The following is a 20,811-nucleotide window of genomic DNA, read 5'->3' on the forward strand; positions in this document are numbered from 1 at the left end:
GACGGATAAAAGTAACGTTTACCATATGAACAGCAAGAAAATGAAAAGAGACAAAATCAATACAGAAGCTGCAGTGACTTACAGCTCAGAATAAACGAAGGTTGCTGAGAAGCAGAAGTCAAGTCAATATTGACTGATGGGGTTGACATGGCTTGACAGTCAAAAATAGAGGACTACGGCAGGACAGTTTTCATAGTTTGAAGCCTTGTGCAGCAGTCTAACTAAACCGATCTTCTCTTGTACAGCAAATTCTTATTTCAAATTGAGAAATGGGAATTGCGTTTTATTTGGATCCTTACAAATGTTCTAATTCCTGAACAGTAGGGTTGTCTCAAAATAGAGAAGTGGTAACCTCGCTAATCAAAGTGACGTCTCATGCTTGTTTGATGTGCAAATGCAGCATCTTAAGCTTTATTTTGTCCTCAAATACCATTTTATCTGTGATGAGGTAACTTAAAAGCAGGAATAGGAAATGACACCTTGAAGATAAAAATTGAAATCCTTTCCATTATTCAGTACTAAGAGCGCGAATTTCTGTTGTCTCCCAAAGAGCCTTTCTGTGGATTTTATTGCTCAGATAGAAGTAATGTAAAGAAAGACCATACCTGACTCCATTTTTAAAATGTTGAATTCAGTGCATTCACATTGGTCTTATACCTGAGGTTGCTGGGAATCACAGGTAGCTCTGATTAGGAAGATGGAAGGCGTGAGCTGTTACGGTTGTGCCTGTTATGTCAGGGATCCTGGTACATGGCTTTGCAGGTGGCTTTTGTGCAGGTAATTTTTTTCCTTGCATTCAGAGAAGTCAGAGGTAGAGCTGTCCACCCTTAAGTCTTCTTTCTTTCTTCCAACTTTGCCTGCAGGAACAGTGAACAGTGGCTATGCTGCAGTCCAAACAATTCCAAGGTTACTTCAGGGGAATTCAGATGGCCGTAACTCCATAGTTTATTAATTGCTGTGTAATTAAAGTAGAAATTGAATCCGTGCCCTGTGCTGTAAATCAATTGTGCCACCTAGTGAGAGATCTGATGCTGGATGCAGAACAACCATTCGCTCTACTTTCTGTGGCATTACGTCATTTTGAAGGAGATGCTGTTCTGCTTCTGTGCTCTGTGTACGAGCATTTTAAATACTGAACTTAATTGCAGTCAAAATAAACCAAAGCCTTTTTGGTTTTGGATGGAGTGCCTCTATGACACTTAACAGTTTGCTTTTTTAAAATGCCAGTTTGTGCACCTGCCTCTTTGCTGCAACAAGGCAGGAATGTTGGGAATTCAAAGCATTCCAAATGTTTTATCTGCTTCATACCATAGTTGCCTTTATCTGGTTGTGCTTGTAATAACCCTGCAATTCAAAGGGCCAGATATTGATAACCACTTTTTCCATGACAGTGACAAAGAATTTAAGTGAGAGAAGAGGGGCAAAATCCTCGGAAATGTCTCCAGTGCCCATGAGATCTATTGGTCAGACCACTAAGGCCCATCAGCAGAACAGAATGAGCCAAGTTCTTCAGGTTCCATCTGTGAACTTATACCCCAGCAGGAAGAAGGGGCTTTCAAAGGATCACGTCACCTTCAGTGAGTATCCTTGCTCAGCCAGCTGGAGCTGGCCGGATTATTTAAGATCCCTTTATGCAGGTGTCTACGTTAAGTCCTTGAATGATTCTAGCTTAGGTAGTCTTAATATCTCTCTTGAACAGGTCAGATGTACAGTGCTGAGCCTTTTCCTGTGTATTTTTGCATTCTAAAGAGATCTTGCCCCAGCTTAGAAGAATAGCATGGTTGGTTTATTTTCCTGACAAAAAGAATTATGTTTTAGTGAAATTGTCAGAACAAATAAAATGTGTTTAATATTTTAAGCTCTGGAATGCTATTGTAATAACATTATTGTCAAAAGGAGCAACACTTATTTGTTGACCCTACTGAGTGTCAAGTACATTGTTTCTAAGCTTGCCAATTGCAAGCACTGTTATCTATTAAAGCACTTCTAATATATTTGCATAGCTTGAAATGACTCTTGTTGTTATAGGTACAGGCTCGCCACAGAAGTCATTAAGCTTGTCTGAGGAAGTAAGTAGCAAGAAACAGACAGATGACACAATGTCCATGGCATCTTCTTTGCACTCCAGCCCCCCAGCTTCTCCTCAGGGCTCTCCACGCAAAGGTACGTGTGCTCCATGGGTGTGCAGTAGGTGCCAGCATCTGTCACAGGATCATTTGTTGGTAACTTCATGTGAGAGGGGTGGTAATGTACATAATTCATGTCAAGAATAGATTCATGTGTTTCTATCTGTTAATAACAGGCATTGTTTTCCATTATATTGTATATGTTTTGGCCTTCAAAGTGACCTAATTTGTAAGGACTAGAAGAATTAATTTCTTGAGAATACCTTAAGTGCTTGTGACAGAGTTGCCAACAGTTTTAAGTGCTGTGACACCCACCAGCACCCTGGTCCTGATTTAGGTGACCACTCAGGTGGACAGGATTTGTAAACCTGGGGATTTCCTGGAGATAGTTGGTGTAGCACACAGACTGCAGCTGTTGGCATCTTATGTTTTTGCCTAAGGTAGCTGCAGTATCAAGGGATTTGAGGGAGATGGAGGTAAAACACTGTCCTGGATCTCCAGAGCAGCTGGTTTTGATAGCTACAAAAGTAGTGCATTCATCCAAGTCCTGGAGTTGCTATTGATATTTTTTGTTCTTGTGCACAGGGCTTTGTATATATCCCTGTCTATATTGATGCCCTGAGAATCCCTTTATTTTTGATACCTTCGTAAAAGACCTGCATCACTTCATCATTAGTCAAGCTTGGATGGGAATTCGTTTGAAATCTCTTAACACCACTTTATAGTGAGCCAGTGTGGTCAGTGCCCAATGGTGTAAGGCATTTCTCCATCCCTTCTGTGCTGCTTTCGACTCACTGGCAGCCCAGAGCCACAGCATTGGCATGGCATGGCATGGTGACTTGCTGCATCTTCTCACCAGTTTCAGTGGGAGATCTGCTGGCCCATCCGCTTCTGCCTTCACGACATACTGTTTTCTTGAGGAGAATGTCACTTACTTAGACACAGCATATGTGTAAGAACCTCAACTTCATGGGCTGCCAAACCCAGTTTCACTGGGATTTCACTTCTATTTCTCCTATAAACATGTTAATTTGATTGACTTTCTTTGAAAAATACTTTGTTTCTTGGGGGATTATTTCATTAATTTAACTTGCTTTTAGCATATTGTTAGCACTGGACTAATTTGATTAAGGTAATTCATACCCTGTTGTGTGTGCACAGCTCATTGAACTTAAATTAGGTGCTTCGCAGACAGCTGAAAGATGTAATTTCAGGCATGAACACGTTTTACTAAATCTTAGATTTCATTTTTGTTTGAGCTTTGCCTAAGTGGTGTGCAAAGAAGATGGAAGATCTTTTCTTTTTTAAATCAACACGTTACTTTTGCTGTAATTTATCACGATCTGCCTCTGTGTACTTCGTTGCAGTTGGTAACATCCCAAGGTCGGATAACTGCAGTCAGATGAATCTCTCTGGGTCTTCCTCATCCCTTGCCAGTGAAACCAGCAACAAGAACAGCGGACAACGCAGCTATGGAATAGGTGGGGCTTACTTACAAAAGAAAATACAGATGATTGTCAAAGCGAGAGACAGACCTGACGTAAGCGAAAAGGGAGAAAGAAAGAATGAGAGTGAAAAGGCAGAAGTTGAGCATGAGCACAGGAGAGAAAAGGGACACCTGTTCAGAAGACTTAGGGAAAGAAGCTTCTCCAGGGAAAGAACAGCTTTTACTGCAAAAAGGGAAACAGAGCACGTTCAAGCCTCAGAAAGCAGTGAAACCCAAAAGGACAGAGACAGTGATGCTCTGAGTACAGCGAGTCTCTGTAGCAACAGCAATTCACTGACATGTGACTGTCTGCAGATGCGGCCTAGGAGGAGAAGGAAGACTCTCTGATGTATTTTTAGAAGACAGACTGATGTCCATTCAGTATCAGTTATGCTGATGTTATCTAAGTTATGTTAGCATTGTGCAGTTACGTACAGGTGCATTGAAATGTGTTTAAGCTGTTCAATGTACTTTATTCACCTGTCCAAAACTAAGAAGTTTTTGTGTCAGTATTACTTACTCACCACACTTACAGCACAGTAAAGAAATAACGTGAGATATGGAAAATCAAGGAACAGGTACAGTGGCAGTTCTCTTACTTAGTGTTGGCAGATACCAACAAAACAGTAAGTTCTGTGTCATTGTCTTTATTTGACTCAAAGTAGTTCCTCCTGTGATGTAAATCAGATGCTCATTTCTAGCATTGCTGGGTTTGTGTGCGCTTGTGTGGGCCTCATTCTGCTAAGCTTTTCAGCCCAGCAAAAGCTTGCATTTCTCCTGTTCCTGTGTGTAAGTGCCATTATTTAATGATCCAGTTTTCAGACAGAGCTTGTCGCTCTAAGAGAGAGGAGTCCTTCTGATCTCCAGATCTTTTAGGTTCTTGAAGAGGTGTATCTTAAAGGGGGCACAGCAAGAACATTTCTTACAGTGGTGCTAATTCTAAAGAGTCTATTGGGCTAAATAAAGAATATGAGATACTAATTGTCACCAAAGGAAAGGAAAGTGAAATTTGGTGTTAAAAATGCTGGTCCTTGATGTGTATTTTTTCAATGATAAATGTGTATCAGTTCTCTAGTTGGATGATATTGATGATATTTACTGCTTGTATTGCTCTTAAAGTCTTATAGCAGTAATCAAGCTTGAACTGTGAAACCTCTCAAAGTGGGAGCTGTGCACACAGTGGCTGTATGCTAGTGGCTCCAGGTGCCGTCCTGTGATCTTTGTTTGGAGTATTTTTTGTGGACCCAATTGCATCAGCCTCAAAGTTGTTTGTATTGCTAGTATGATTTTTAACTTCCTGATCGCTTTGCATTTTCACCTAACTGATGTGAATTTGTGACAGCCCAACTGAAAGGCATCAGTAGATAGAAATGAAGGGAAACATTGATTAATTGTCAGGAAATTGGATAAAAAATACTAATCCAAGGACTTTGTCAACTGTGTACTGATATGGTCTCCTGTAAAGCAAGGAGGCGATGTTTTCCTTAGTTTACAGACACTCGTTTGCCTATACATGAAGCAGCTGTTGACCCCATATTTCCAAATAAAGGTTCTAATTTTATAATGCTGTGCACATAACGTAAGGCATATCATAGTCTGTATGCTCCCAGTGAAGGCAGGATAAGGCAAGGATGTACTTCATGACATGCAGTGAATTTGCAGTTGTGAAACTCATCTCAGTTGGGGGAACTAAGAAAAATAAATAAATTTAAGCCAACAAACAACACCAGCACCAAACAGTCATTAGCCCAGGACCTATTGCCCTCAGGCACATGGGAGCAGGCAACAGCTGTGGGACAGTTACTTGAGTATGTCAAACAAACAACAAACTAGACAGATGTAACAGACACCAGATACCTCCCGAGTTTGTTTCCTGACAGCAGAAACAAAGTGAGCTTCTGCCTGCCTGCAAGATGGTGCATGGACGTATCCAAAGAGGTGTATGTTCCAGAGAGCTTGAAATCTGAGGATCTTGAACTAAGGTAGTGGGCAGCTGATGAAACAGCACAGTGCAGGACCTCACTGCAGCTTTCCAGTGTGGAAGAGGGTAACTCCAAAACCCCAAAGGGCCCCAGAGCGTGCTTGCTCTCAGAACAGCACAGGTGAAGTTTGCCCTATTCAGTTCATTGTAGTTCTTTCCCTGCTTCTCTAAGATGCTCACAAGAAATGGTTTAAGCAAGTTGTTCATACTAAAGGAGTTTGTGACACTGTCTAGGGACAGGTGTCCTGTTCTGAGCCACCCCAGCTGTGCCAGCAGGGCAGGATGCAGTATGCATGGAGTCAGAGCACGTGGAAGGCCCTAAGATGGTCCCTTTGATGTCCACTGCAGGTGCTGTAAGAGGTTTGGATATATGGGGCTACGTACATCCTTTGTATTTGAAACATGTCATTTGAGGGTAAGGGTGAGCCAGGCAGTAGCGTGTTGCTCTGTTGATCTGCTCTGAACCTGCTGAGGCCTCCAGCCATTCCCTCCTGCAGGCCCAGCCCTGCTGCTGTTGTGTTTCCCACTTTCAATTCCTGATCTGTTAATCCTGGAGCAGCTAATAAAGCTGAAATGGGCCATATGGTGTATCCCCGGGTGCTGACGGCTTGCTTTTACCTCAGTCTGTGTCTCCTCAGCCGCTGCCAAAATCATTTTGTGAGTCTCATGACGCTCGGCCAGAGGAAGCTGTGGGAGCACCCTGTAATTGTACTGGGACTGAATGGTGCAAAACAGGAGAGATCTGACCCATCCACCCACTGTGCACCCTACAGACATTGGTCCTGTCTGTACTGATGTAACCATATGGTGTGGATTGCTATGGAGCTGCTGCTTAGATTACTGGGGGCACCTGGCTTGTGTTAATAAATTGCAGGACTAGATGCTGACATGCTGAAGGCTTTAGTACCATAAAAACCTCAGTGGGCTGTTTGTAATCAAGTTGGGCTTGATTTTGGTTTTATTTCTCCTTTTTTTTTTCTTTTAGAGAGCTGTGATGTTTGTCATTGAACGAGACGTTTTCTCCTTCTCTCCCGCAGGTTATGCCCTCATTCCTTCCACCAAATCTGACAACTTCTCAGACTCCAGTCACAGTGAGATCTCCTCCCGCTCCAGCATTGTCAGCAACTGCTCGGTGGACTCCATGTCGGCCGCGCTGCAGGACGAGCGCAGCTTGTCGCAGTCAATGCTGGTGGTGGACTCAGCAGGGATGGAACGGAAGGAGCATTCCCAGGCGGAATATGGGCAGCCCTGCCCCGGGTGAGACATGCTGGGCTGGGCTGCCAGGCAGTTCTGGTGGAAGAGAGGGGAATGAAGCTGTAGGGAGGGTGGTTACAAACTGTGCTTGACCGTGGCCAGCAGTGTGCCCTCATGGTCAAGAAGGCCAATGATGGAGGTGACAGAGTCCTGGCACAAGCTGCCCAGAGAGGTGGTGGAATTTCCTTCTTTAGAGATATCCAAAACCCACATGGATACTGTCCTGTGCAGCTGCTATAGGGAACCTGCTTTAGCAATGGGGTTGGACTGGAAGATATCCAGAAGTCCCCTCAACCCCTGTGGTTGTGTGACACTGTGATGGTGTTAAGCTCTTGCCAGAAGCTGAGGTATTGGCTGCTCTGTGTGGGAAGCTTATGTTTTCCCATGAAACTTTATCACATGGATAGACAACAGCTTGATCGCATCAGTGGGTTCAGCTGGATGTCTTCTGCAGGAGGCTGCAAATGTACTAAAAGCTGTTGTGGTATTTAACAAAGCACTCGACATGCAGTACTGGGAGAGCAGGACAGGATCCCAGCAATTACCTCGGCCAGCAGCACCAGTCACTTAACATACTCTAATAAGATCTACAAGGATTTTCTTGTTACTGTTCTCTTTGTTACTTAGGCAAAGTGGAAGCTTTCTGCCACTTGCACAAGAGGTGGTGTTACCTGAGTGCAGAGAGAACATATCCTGAGATGCCCCTTTCAGCTGTGACATTTTGAGTTTTACTAGATTTTGAGCCTTTACCACACAGTTTATTATGTGGGAATGCTGAGAGTGCCATCAGAGCAGTCCATGTGCCAAGTACACTGTCCCTTTGCAGGGGCTGGCACCTCTGGTTCTGGTTATTCAAAGCCACCTTCAGTGCTGAAGCACAGTGAGTTGCTGCTTGCTCAACTCACTGCTCTGGTTGCACATCAGAGGCAGATTATCCAAAGGCTGTGGCTGCTTTTCCATGCCTTCATTCTAGTGGGTTTTGGAGGTAAGAAAACAGTTTTCAAGCTGTAATTTGTAAAACAAAAACAAGGGGAAAAGAAATGATTTGCACATATCTAAGAAGTTCCTTGACCTCCACTCTGTCAATAAGCTGCAGAAGGATAGTGTGGAGTTTTCACGTTGTGCTTCCTGTGTTGTTCATGTAAGCAGAAAGAGTCTCCTGGTCCTGACTTCTATTTTAAATGCCTGCAAACTTGGCTGCTTCTGATTTTCTCTTAATTACGTAGTGATGTTGACCAGAGCTTCTCGCAGCCATTTGTTTAAACAAGAAATGTTGTTGTTTTAAAAGCTGACGGATGTCTGATTCCCGTTGTTTCCAACTGCAGCTGGTCGGTCACGAGGCCCGCTCTGATCAGAGGGATGGCCTTCACCTCATCCATGAGCAACGAGGAGATCTCCCATGAGCACATCACGGTGGAGGCAGCAGACAGCGGCCGGGGCAGCTGGACCTCTTGCTCAAGTAGCTCTCATGATAACTTCCAGAATATCCCAAACCAGAAGAGCTGGGATCTCCTCAATTCCTATCGCCACACCCAGCTGGACGGACCTATTGCTGAGGTTGATCCTACAAACTGTTACTCAGAGGAGGCCTATTTATATTCCGAAGCCTTTTCCAAAAACAACAGGCAGTCGAAAGCCAGCACAGAGCTCGATCAGTCTCGGCAGAGCTGGGCCTCCTCGAGCTCCCTGTCAGACACATACGAGACAAACTATGGGACCATTAAGCGCAGGGGGCTGGAGAGCACGACGTCAGAGCAGACAGAGGTTTTGGACTCTAAACCTGGCACTGACACAGCTTACAAAACTGTTACTTCAAGTACAGAGAAAGGCCTGATAGGTAAGGCAAGCCAACGGTGCATGGGAGCTTCTACATCTGGTCTGCATTTTGATATTGACTTGTTAAGAAATGACATCAGCAGATGCGGGGGCTGGATTGCATGTTAAATTCAGCTTTACATGTGGTTTTAATTAGAGCGCTGCTCAGACAGCGTGTTTTCAAGCCACCTTCCCTTGCAATAGGAATATTGGAATAACAAAGCAGCACACTTCCCAAACATTTCATGGGTCTGCGTAAGAACTGCCTTCATGAAAATGTCAGGCAGTTCCTCTCTGTTGTGTGACCTTTTATCTTTTTGGAATTTGAAACCCACACCACTGCAAACTCTTATTCTGGCAAGGAGCAGCAGGCATTGGCTCCTGGAAGTGTCCTCATAGAGTGCACTTCCCATGATCCAGAGAGGGAGGAGTGTGATTCCTGTGCAGTGCAAAGCAGCCCCACCTCTGCAGCTGGGCACCTTTTGGCCACAGGACTCCTGTCCCTGGGGGCTTAAGGGCAAAGATTTGAGGGCTTTTTACACTGTCATTTATTTGGTTACACAGCTGCAGCTCAGCTACAGATGAAAGGAGAAAGACTTATGTCTTCTCAAAGATGCATAGTTTTGGCAAGTGAGATGTTCTTCCCCTGTCCTAGTGAGTTCAGTGGCAAAACTGCCCAAAAAAAAAAAGGATTTGGGTTATGAACAAGATAAATCATGGAGTGCAAAGCTTCTAAACTCTGAGCCATGAGTGCAGCTGAAATGTACTTTAATTACTGCCTAGATTGCTAGAGGGCTTATGTTATCAAAGGTAATTGCCTGAATAAACATTGCACACAGTGTGGAGATCTTGGAGTGCAAGTTACAGAGGCAGCATGGGGTCCCTTGCAGCAGACTTGCTCACAGCTCACTCCTATGCATGCACTCTGCCTATGTCAGCTCTCAGAACTGCTGGTGAGCTGTTGCAGGGTATGGCATGTTAGCTGCTGTTCAGGACATGCTACGTTTGCTCGCAGCTTCTCCCCTTGTTTTTAATTCCATTTGCACACTGCACTGTGTAGCTTGCCTCCTGTATATAGTCACAGCACACTGGTAAGCAGCTCTGCCATGGCTCTCATGGCTCTGCAATGTACTTCAGCAGAGCATGCACTCACCTACTTAAAGAGCTGACATAGGTGGATAGGATTAATGATTTGCAAATGCTAATCTGTTAGCTATGCATCATCATACAATATGCCAAAGATATTTTTGCTTTATTACACCATTTGCTTATTCCCTTCGAACAGCTTGTTACCAGAGTCTGTAAGACTGCATGGATTCAGGATATTGTAAACAAAACAAGAATTTTCAGTTCATTTGCTTAATGAGGACTAGTGTTGAATAGTCCCAAAAGAATTGGCATGAGCTTTCTTGCCTGAATCCTTTAAAACAGAGCTGGAAAGCTGCTCCCCACACACTGATGGCAGAACGTGCTCTTGGCAGAAGCAGCGGTTGTGATGCCTTCACAGCTCCGTGCCCAGCTCTGCATTCTGCAGTGAACATTTCTTGCTGCAACCTTTGCTTTACAGGCAAGAAAGTGTGGAATGGTGATGTACCATCGCTGTGTGTCCAAATGGAAAAGCTTTCTCGTAGCTTTTACCCACAGTACACATCACCATTTATTTCTGCCTCTTAGTGAGGTTTCCCTTAAGCACTGTGTGGGATTTCACCCTGTTTTCTTTATAATGTCCATGTAGGTGATTGGCTGCTTTGCAGGGGGTCTGTGATGCACTTTTTGTACCTTCATTAGGTTTTAGCTAAAAGATGAGGAACACAGACCATAACATTATTCTAATTAAGTTCAGATCTTCATTATTAAATGGCTTTCCTTAGTCCTTCCTAATGCTGTAACAGATTTCCCAAGCTGTGTTCCAAGCTTCACTTGATCATTCCCAGGTTTCATCTATTCTCCACACATGGAGAAGGAAGGGGGTTTGTATTTCTGGGAGTATATGTGGGCAGTAAGAGAGTGGTAGAATATCTTTGTTATTTGAGAGAGAGAGTCTGAGAGATGTGATTTGTAGGTGGAGGGAATATCTTGGTGGGAACAGCAGAGGGTAAAGGAGTTGCAAGAAAAAGCCCAGCCCTGCAGAACAGCTCATGGGAAGGTTTGTAACCCCCAGGGACTGTGAGTGAGAAAGTGATAAAAAATTATGGATGTTAAGTGCTATTTATTCTTATAGCATTTGTAAAATAGCACAATAGAGAGCTGAGCCAAAGTACCCATTATTCCAACCTTCATTAGTAGGGCGGACTTGGTATTAGCTCCAGGTAAGCAGTAGCTTTCTCCTTTACAGGATAATATACCTACCCTTGTCAGCCACCACCTCAGACCCAACAAAGTGAAATGACTTCCTCAGTCAGTCACTGCCTTTACCCACCTACTTTGTTAAAACTCATGAATCCATTATTATTTGACTAGGATCCAGGCATGTACTGAGTCCATCCCCTATAAACCAACTGCTGCTAATGCCCAGAATCACATAAGTCCCCAACACAATAAGAAACACAGCTTTGTTTTTCTTCTTTCACCTTATTGTAAGATAAGAAGATATTACAGCTGTTGAACTAATTGAAACTGTAATGAGCGTGCACTGCTTTAAATGTATCCACAAGAAGAATGCAGATTTACTCTGCTAACAGATTTTTGAATTATCCTAGCTTTGAAACGATCCTGTTGCAACTTGTGTATGGAAAAAGCCCAATTTAACATGCATATGAGCCCTTGAGGTGCTGGGAGTGGGTGGGAGGGGATGTCGTGTTCTGAAAGCTGAGTTTGGGGTGAGGGGCTGTGAGGTGTGAAGGAGCAATGGGTGGGGAAGGAAGGCAGGGGGTGAGTTCTGCAAATGGCCGCTGCAATTAAATGTTATAGTCAGCAGTGTCTTGGTGAGTGCAGAAGGTGTAATGGAGCCTTTCCAAAGGCTCTTTCTGGTTCTTCATCACCTATTAACAGAGAATTTAAGATATAGGATAAAAAAGACAATTAAAAGCATGTATATTCTAAGCCACTGTTAACTACTGCAAAGTGTGAAACAGTGAGTGCAGGCTGTGTGTACTTTGCCTCATTGGAGCAGCTTCATGTGATAACAGTTTTTAAAGTTCCTATAGCAGAGCTGATGAAATAGTTAACTATTTTACCTCACATCAGTTAATGAGGTGGTATTTAATTACAGTGAATTTCTGGTAAGCCCCTGAGTGCCTTTTGGCTGATGGAGGTGATGCCATTGGAGTCAGTGAGCAAGTCCACAGGTGCCAGTGCTGTGCCATAGAACTCAGGGCTGCTGCCTGAAGTGCTGCACTTTCAGCTTCCTGGGCTGTATGAAGTCTCACAGACCTGTCTGCAGCAGTGCCCTGCTGCCCTCCGCTGGCACCAGCAGCTTCCCATGTCCTGTAGTGGCGCACACCAAACTCTGCCATTGCAGGATGCCTGTAGGGGATGCTGTGCTTCCAGCTGGGCACGCTGCCCACTGAGTTCCTGCTTCTGTTGCTGCTCTGACTTCTTGAAATAAGTACAAAGCATAAAGAAAAGCATAAATACCTGCTGCTGTCGTTGTAACCAGTGTTTCTGCATTTGCATTTTGTTATCAGTTTCTGTTTTGCCATTGTAACATTTCATGATTTTTTAACGTTTTGTTTCCTTTGTTTTTTCTTCCTTAACATTTCCATTGCTTATTTCTCGTGCCAGTGTACTGTGTCACCTCACCTAAGAAGGACGATAGGTATAGGGAGCCTCCGCCCACCCCTCCGGGATATATGGGGATTTCTTTAGCGGACATAAAGGAAGGATCGCCCCACCACCCACACCTAAAACCTCCCGACTATAGTGTGGCAGTGCAGAGGTCAAAGATGCTGCACAGTGACCTCTCTAGACTCTCGTCAGCCCCTCTCGGGAGCGACCCGGTGGCCTGTCTTGCATCGAAGATGCCTCAGTGGCATAGTCGGCAGCCGTCCGGCCCCCAGCTAGCAGATATGCCTGGCGCAGATAGTGAAGAGGATGGTATGTGGAACACCTGGCTCGGGAGACATTAATTAACACCGTGTTAATGGGTCTGTGCAGTGCTTCCTTCACAGTGACGGTCTGGGATTTCTCTTCGTCCTGCTTCTAGACTGAAACTTTGCTCATCTCTAAATGCACAAATGTGTTGGTGTGTGCCTATATACACCCACCTTTGTATATATGCACAGCTGCAAAAAGAATGCCTTCCTTTCAGACAAAGCATGTTGACACCAAACAGAATTGAATTGCTATGGATGAGCCCTCCCACATCCAAACGCGATGCTCACAAAGCATGGAGATGCTGGTTTTTATTTAAAATGGGCACCCACTCAGCAGTGATGATTTAAGGGACACTGTCAGGCTTTAAATTACATGCGGACCAGCTCCAGTCTGCCTGGGTTAATGATTTGGCGTCCCACTGTTTTGGGGATGGTGACCTAAATTGGTTCTTTTAAATTCTGCTGTAGTCAGGCTTTGTATAACTCATCCCTCGTGTCCCATTTGTACACTTAACGTGCTGTCCCTCTAGGGATTTCTGGAGTATGAGCTTAAAGGAAACAGCAGTAATGTTTTGTTCTTCTGAAAAGTGCATTTAATAGAACCTGAGCTGATCCCACCAGCCCTGGCAGTGTCCCTTGCTTTGAAATTCCCCTTGGTTTTGTTTGAAGCAACAGCCAAGGCTGCGGAGCATAGCGTGTATCCTGTGATCAGAATACAAGAATGCTTTTCCATGGTGTCAACACCCAGCTAGGGAAATTACTGCTCCATTGGTTATCTGCTGATTTGCTTTTAATTGTTATGTGCTGATGTGATCTCTCTGTACCCTTCCTGGTGAACTATTTATTAGGGTGTTGTGGTCACTTCTTTCAATCTGCCTGGCTTAAAACAAACATGAATTGGGATGAAAACAATTTCTGATGCAAAGTAATCCTGTCTTGGCCTGTTCTGATATGTAAATACCACTTGATGCGTATATTAGTACTGCAATCCAAATTTAGGGCAAAACACTTAAAATTGCCCAGCATCCGCTCAGTAGTGATATCAAATCTGTAAGAATAAGGAAGTAATTGCTTCAAACATCGTAATTCAAACGTTTCTGAACTGAATGTAACCATGCACTTGTAGATACAGCTCTCGCTGTGCTGCAACTGCCTGGTTAATCTTATTTGGGACGTCTTCACAACGATCACTGCATGCTGGGAGGTGATAGACTGCTTTGCCCTGAGTCTGTATGTAGGCTGGGGGATATCGGGAGCTGCATGCCAACCCTTGAAGGCAGTGGGATTCCCCACTTTGCAGTGCATTCACTACATGCCTCTCTCACTTGTGAGGCTTTGTTACGTGGCGAGCTGTGATGTGCTGCAGTCTGTTGAGACAGCAAAAGCATCACGGTGCAGCGGTGAAATCTGAACAGAACCGCATTAATCAGATGGTTGGGTTCTGTTCTGTGCTGTCTGCATCCGAGGCAGCGGGCCCATGCAATAAGGTGCTGTTTTCTCTTGTTTTGCAGAAGATGAACAAGTATCAGCAGTGTAACCATCGGGCTATCCACGTCAACCACTTCCAAACAAGAGGGATGTGGGAAGGAGGACCACAGGATCCCGTTAGCGACTGCTAACAACTTGCTGCTACTCACCTCACTCATTGCGTTCGCCTCTGTCACGGATGGGATGAACTGATGGGGTCATCGCCGTCCCCTCCCTCTGCTCTGCTGCATCCCCAGGGCTGTGTGTGCCCAGCAGGGAGGGCACCGGGGGGGGGGCTGTGGGGCAGGAAGCATTCTGTAGGATACCATCCAACCCTCACTAGTTCCTTCCTCGTTGTTTTCTACACCTAAGAGTGTTATTTTATGAACTGGGAAGAAAAAAAAAAAAGAAAAAGTCAGCAAAACCCGAAGGACGTTGCTGCAATATCTGAAAATAATTTATTAATTTAAATTTCTTTCTTTGGTTTTTTTTTTTGGGGGGGGGGTTGTTTGGGGGGGGGATAGGGAATTTCCTTTGTATCGGGAGCGCTCCAGTTGGCTGATGCTAAACGTTAAACACGAGCACCGTGTAAACCCTCGTGCCCTCCAATAACTCCAGGTGCGCTCCTGCAATGCGCCGCGTGCCGGCCTGGGGAGCACTGCCATCTGCCGGCCCTGCCTGCAGGCACAGCGCTGCACGCTGCTGATTGTTCTTTAGGTGCCAGCCAAGGAATGGAATGGCCGGTGTGCTCCCCTGCTAAGCAGCCCTTTGAATAGTGGCAGCTGCCACTCACAGCTGCTGGGTGAGTCTGATGCTTTCCCGGAGGAGCTTTGGCCGTGTTCCACGTGCCGAGGTGCTGCTGGCAGCCCAAACCCAACCGTGTGCTGTGGGGTTTTCAGGTCAGCCCACGCATTCCAGGCCTCTGCCAGAGCTGAGCAGGATTTAGGGGCAAAGGTTAGGTAGTAAAAAGGTAAAGAAACAAAACTGCCTTCCTTTCACATTAAAATGACTGAAAGCGAATGTTAGGTGACTGCATGGGGACTGTTAGGTCACAGCCTGAGCTGGTGATTAAGCACCTGGTGAAGGGGTGTAGCCAGCCCTGCGAGCACAGGTGGCAGCAATCCCAGTGCCCTCCCAGGGTGCAGCCCTCCCTGCCCTCATGTGAGCAATGGCAGCTGCAGGGGGAGGATCTGTGCTTGGAAATGTCCTCATTTAGAGCATTGAGTGAGCCCTGGTTCTCAGGATGGGGTAAGAGATTCCTTCTAGATTCCTTCTTTATTACCAGATTGTGACCGCTGTCTGTCTTGGGTGATCCAAAACTGGTTTAAAGCAGCTGCTGCCTCCTGTCCTTACAGATGGCGTAATCTTAGGTGTGGGGGATTAGAGAACCAGACCTGTTGTCTAAACCTTAAGTAGGAGCCTTGGAGCTGCTGGTGCCCCTGTTGGCTCTGATTTGCACACAGCCCATTAGCACGAGCTTCTGTTTGGTGGTGATGGAGTGGGTAACAAATAGCTTTGGTTTTGTGTAACCAACCGGAGCACACAGGGTTAAAACTGGAAATACCTGCCTTTTCCTTTCCTTCTAGCACACGATGCCCCATTCTAGTGTTAAATTGGACATGAATGTGTGAATAATACGTATTTAAACATTTAATTGTAAATCTTTGTTGTGATGTTTACAGCCTAAGCTAGAGAGAAGATGTTTGTCATTTTTACAGTGCCTCAGAAATTATTTCTATATCCATAGTCGTGAAGAGCTTTAAGATTATTGGTTTTATTTCCCCTGTATGTGTGCGGGGGGTGAGAATTGAGTGCGGTGTCACAACCAAAAACACCCCAGAGCCTCTGATACGCTGTCCCTGTAGTGATGCTGGTGCTGTGGGCAGGGATGGGGCTGCCCTGCATCACCTCATGGCATGAGTAGCTGGGAAATGGTCTTAAAAATCATGTGAGTTGTAGCTTAACACAAAAGCTCTTTGCTTTTTCGAGGCCTTAATGAGTATCATGAACCTGCACAGGCCTTAACTGTTGAAGGTTAACATGAGCATCAGAACGCTGCGGGGTGGGGTGGTTCCTTTCAGCACAGTGATGTTGGTAATGGAGCTGTTGAACTGATGGATGGGATCTGAGCCCCAGCCGTCCCACTGTGCTGCTGTTTGCCTTCCATGTGCAGTCCCAGCAGTGCTGGGCGAGTCACCCGTGCTGGCCATTGAACAAAGGTTGGGGGATAAGGGCTGCTGTGGCTCCTGTGTCCCTGTGCTGCTCTGGGTGTCCACAGGCTGCAGGTGACAGGTCTGCCCACCAGTCTGCTCCACAGCGCTTTGCAGGGCACTGAAAAGCTCATCGAGCGAGTGAAAGTCTGCTCCTTGTGTTCCCTGGTATCCAATACAGCCAGTGTAAATAAATCACACACCAACTATTGACATGTGAGCTGCCCCTCCTGCTCCTCCTGACCGCACAGTGTGGTTTGCCCTCCGCTCATTCTTGCTGTGATTCCTTTTGTTTGTTTGTTTTAAAACGATCCGATCACATTGATCGGGGCCGATAGCCAGGTCTGCTGTGTCCGCTGTGGGTTTGAAGAGACATTATCCCTTTTTTTCCCCATCAAGTAAGGTGCAAATAGGATCCCGGCCAGGTCCTACTGCTGCACCACAGCCCTCCAGCAGTGTCCTTTACCCCCGGCTCTTCCAAAAGAGCAGCAAAGTGCTGAAGGCCTCAGTGGGACTCTGCAGCAGCAGAAAGGGGACAGTAAGTGAGCCCTGAGCTGTGGTCCCATCTCCCCTAGTGCAAATCACAACACAACTGTGCACAGGTTGTCCCTATGGCTGAGCCTGCCCTATGTGGGGAAGGGATGCTGGCATGGGAGTTCTCATAAAGCATTTGGATTAGGATTGACTTAAGGATAAGCTTCCCACTGCCTGTGCAAGAACAGAGGAAAAAAGGGATACTCTCTCTTTAGAAAAGCTTGACACATTGTATTTTAGAGCGCTTGTATAGAAGGTAATCTACCTTGAATTCCCCATCCAGCTTTTGCTTACGTTGTGCTTTTTATTGTTTTATCTTTATTTTTGATATACCTGGAATGCAGTTTAGCTTGGTATTAATTCTAACTATGTGAGCATATTGGCAAAACTGCACAGATGTAACGATATTCCAATAGCAATTGTACTGCACAAGTCAGTGATTGTAAAGTATTCTGTAACAAGCAATGTTTGTCTCCTATTTTTTGATACCTCTTACACTTATGTCTTTTAGAAAGACAGTGCCTCTGTATGCTTTTTGTATTTTTACTGAGTGATTGTAAATATTTGTTATATTTTTGGTTAAGAGAATGTTTAAAAGTACTGTTTATTATCCAATCTATTAATATGTTGGAATCAATAAACAATCTACATGCAGAAGTTGCTTTGGCTTTGCCCATTGGGGTGCTCCGGGGGGGCACTGCGGGCTCTGCTCCCATCCCCATTTCTCCCTTTGCCCTGGAACTGAGCATTTGCCATCTCATGAAGGTCATACCTGAGCACAGGGTGCTGCAGCTGTCTGTGCACCTCTCAGCATTTAATTCCTGTGCTCTGGGTCTGGGGAAGTACGGCTCATCCACCCTTGCTACAGGAGAAGCTCTTAGGATGCTTAGAAGCCATGATGTTTTCGACAGCTCTTACAGTTAGTCACATAATTTGGGTGTTCTGAGCTTTCCTAAAGGCCCTGGATGTGCACAGTGATGGGAACTGCTCCCCCTTCTCCCATTCCTGACTCAGGGAGGTGTGGTGTCCATGGGAGCTGATGCTGGAGGGTCCCATACACCTCTGCTCACCCCTTGGTGCCTGCCAGGGAGGAGCTGTGGGGAAGTGATGGTTGTTAAGCTCCAGCTGCAGCTGTGCCTGCATTTAGTGCTCAGGAGCAGCTGTAAAAATGAAGATTGTAATTGTATCTGCAATTCCGAACCTCACAGCATTAACTTTATACCCTCAAACATGTGTTTTAGGCTCATAGCTGGGAGTGGCAGGTAACTGCCTTGTTTTTCAGACTTGGCATTTAGGCACCAGTGAGTATTGTAAATTCACACTCATTTCTGAGCAAGCATGACTTGTTGCACAAGGCTACGGGGCAGTGGCCCTGGTGGTGGTGGGAGCAGCATGTATTTTGTTCTGGGAAGGTGCTGATAAGCAGCAAAAGCCATCGTGCTTCAAGGAAGGCCCTGTGCAAAGTGATGGTGTCATCCCATCTCTGTGGGGAAAGTGATGAGATGGGAACTGTGCTCTGGGAGACTGCTGGCTGTAAGCAGTCTGTAGTGGGGAGGGCATAGCACTGATGCCAGAGTGCATAGAGTGTAATCCTCCTATAGATTATAACAGGTTAGAGGGCTGAGGACATGGCTGGCAATACATGAGCTGCATGGCTTGGTCTGCCAGTGTAACCACAGGGTGAATTAGGTTGTGAGTGTCCCTTTTTGTGTGATACATCCACCAGCCTCTGCAGCACCTGTTGGCAGAGGGCTGGGAAGCCAGTACCCCCCCCTCATTGCTTCTCCTTTGAATTCCTGTGCTGATGGAGAGGAGGATCTTGAGCCAAGATTTCAGAGCAGTGCCATGTCCCAGTGTGGGGTGCTGAGCCCACCAAGTCCCTGCACCACGCAGTGCCTCTGCACTGGCAGAGGTGATCACGTTGGATAGAAGTCACCCTTAGTTCTACAGCAGTGGCAATTGAATGCAGTTGGAGCTGTGACTTCTAAACAAGAAGCAGTGTCATTAGGACAAACAGCTCAGAAGGGGCTCTGTGTCCCTGTATATCTGTGCAAACATTCCTGCTCGCTTTTAAAGCTTGAATAACATCACAGCTGGTTGCTAAGCCAGCTGTAATGCCACCAAGGTCAGAGGAAAGTCCCCATATGAATTTCTCTGTATAAAAGGGGAAAAGGAAACATATCACAATGCCACCAAACTAACCTCAGTACCTAAAGTACATCATAAAAACCAGTGTAAGAAGGGGAGGTTTGGACAGTTGTCAAGTGAAGGGCCAGGGGGGTATTTTCCTATGGGGTATGAACTGCTTGATGCAGCCCTACAGAGCTCAGCAGTTGTCAGTGACAACAGGAGATGTGCTGAGTTTTGTCCTTCGGTGGCTCTGTTCTTAGGCTGTATCTTTATGTGTGTCCATGTTATGAGACTTGTTGGTTAGGGCTCTGGTGGCTTTTCACTCATTGCCTTTGGATGGAGATCTCCATTGGTGCTGGAGCTGCAGCTCAGTGTGGCTTTGTCCCACCTGTGCAGAGGGAAATGTCTGCAGGGGTTTTGCCATTGTAATGTGCACCTGTGCAGTGTCAAGTCCATATTGCCCACGGCAGCATTGAATAGACTTCATAGTCTATTCAGTCAATTTTAAGTCAATAACTCAAGATCTTAATTGCAGGATGTGTCCAGACTCTGGCTCACCTGCCATTATTTCTGTGTCAAATAATTCCCCATCTTTGTCACAATATGTTTCTTTCCTCTGTGGTCCTGGCGAGCAAAACCAGCATTGTGAAACATGTTGCTATGGAACAGTGCTTGTTGGTCTGGAGAAAGCTCCAAAGTGCATTATTCTCTCAGAGGGATAAACATGGAGCTATTTGAACAACTGGGCAGTTGTATGGAGTGATCTGTTGTCTGTTTTTGTCTTTTAATGTACTCAGTGGCCATAGAAAGGAAGCATTTCTTAAAAATCTAAGAGGAAGTGTATTTTAAATCCCGTTATTCTTCGTAAAGTCTTCTTCCTTGCTGTGGCAGCTGTAGGGCTGGAGGCTCTCCCTGCTCTTTGGGTACACAGCCAGGACCTCAGCTGGGGGCAGCCCCAGGGACTGAGTCTGACACTGTTGGTGCGATGCTCTCTATGCACACCCGCACAGAAGACATAAAGCAGCATTTGCAGAAGGTCACCGTGTGGCTGCAGCTGTGCCTGTCGCAGAGAGCAAGGAGCAGATCCCTGACCTCCAGTGCAGACGTTCATTCCTTGGCAGCGTACTGAATGTGTGAATTGCTGTAGCTTTAGGAGAAAACAAGAGATCCTGAGAGGCTGAATGCAGAGCTGAGGTCCTGCTCAGTCCGAGAGATGGCACTGTGCTTCCATTTCACAGCACAACAAACCAGACTCGGTGACTATCAAGCATCAAAATGCTGCTTTTCCAAGGCTTTACGTACAGTAAGTCCATTATTATGAAGGCCAAATTGCTGCCAAAAAAAAGCCTTCAGCTAAAAAGTGTTTCTTTATAAACTAATAACGCATCATTCCAGTGGAAAATAGCACGCAGGGAAGGAGTTTTTCTCAGTTATTGGTGGCCAGTGTTTGTTGTATTGTTGTGTTGAGTCCGGGGAGCCTTGATGGAGGGAGGCAGCTCTTTGGGTGAATGGCACTTCCATGGGTGTTCTATCAGTGCTACAAGGATGGGCCTGGGGTAACGAGCAGCACCACTAATGGGGAGGAAGGGAAAATGAAGGCTATGTGAGCAAGGACAGGAGTAGGGGGTTTTCTTGTAGATGATGCTGAGACACACTGTAGGTTTCCTCCAAGTATCCGGGCTGTGACACTGCTCTGCCCTGGCAGCTGGCTGGGATGGATGGGAGCAGAGAAAATTTGGCCAAGAAATGGAAAACTGGCCAAGAGATGGAAACG

General features: G+C 45.7%; 1 protein-coding gene across 18 annotated transcripts in view; it reads left to right on the top strand.

Moving 5' to 3' along the window:
* Window positions 1-17,564, top strand: part of RAPGEF6 (Rap guanine nucleotide exchange factor 6) — a 103,002-nt gene extending 85,438 nt beyond the window's left edge. For 14 of the 18 annotated variants that reach the window (XM_085518718.1, XM_085518711.1, XM_085518714.1 and 11 more), the window contains 7 exons: window positions 1,392-1,577; window positions 2,029-2,163; window positions 3,494-3,607; window positions 6,631-6,850; window positions 8,173-8,684; window positions 12,386-12,697; window positions 14,208-17,564. In XM_085518718.1, coding sequence (XP_085374844.1) covers window positions 1,392-1,577; window positions 2,029-2,163; window positions 3,494-3,607; window positions 6,631-6,850; window positions 8,173-8,684; window positions 12,386-12,697; window positions 14,208-14,233 — 1,505 coding nt within the window. In that variant the 3' untranslated portion in view covers window positions 14,234-17,564. The remainder of the gene's footprint in view (window positions 1-1,391; window positions 1,578-2,028; window positions 2,164-3,493; window positions 3,608-6,630; window positions 6,851-8,172; window positions 8,685-12,385; window positions 12,698-14,207) is intronic. The other 4 variants (XM_085518719.1, XM_085518722.1, XM_015875553.3 and 1 more) reach the window with 2 other exon arrangements.
* The last annotated feature ends 3,247 nt before the right edge of the window (window positions 17,565-20,811 follow it).

This window comes from Coturnix japonica, chromosome 18, assembly GCF_054131305.1.
Source record: "Coturnix japonica strain WE chromosome 18, WE-NBRP24, whole genome shotgun sequence".
Taxonomy (NCBI): Eukaryota; Metazoa; Chordata; class Aves; order Galliformes; family Phasianidae; genus Coturnix; species Coturnix japonica.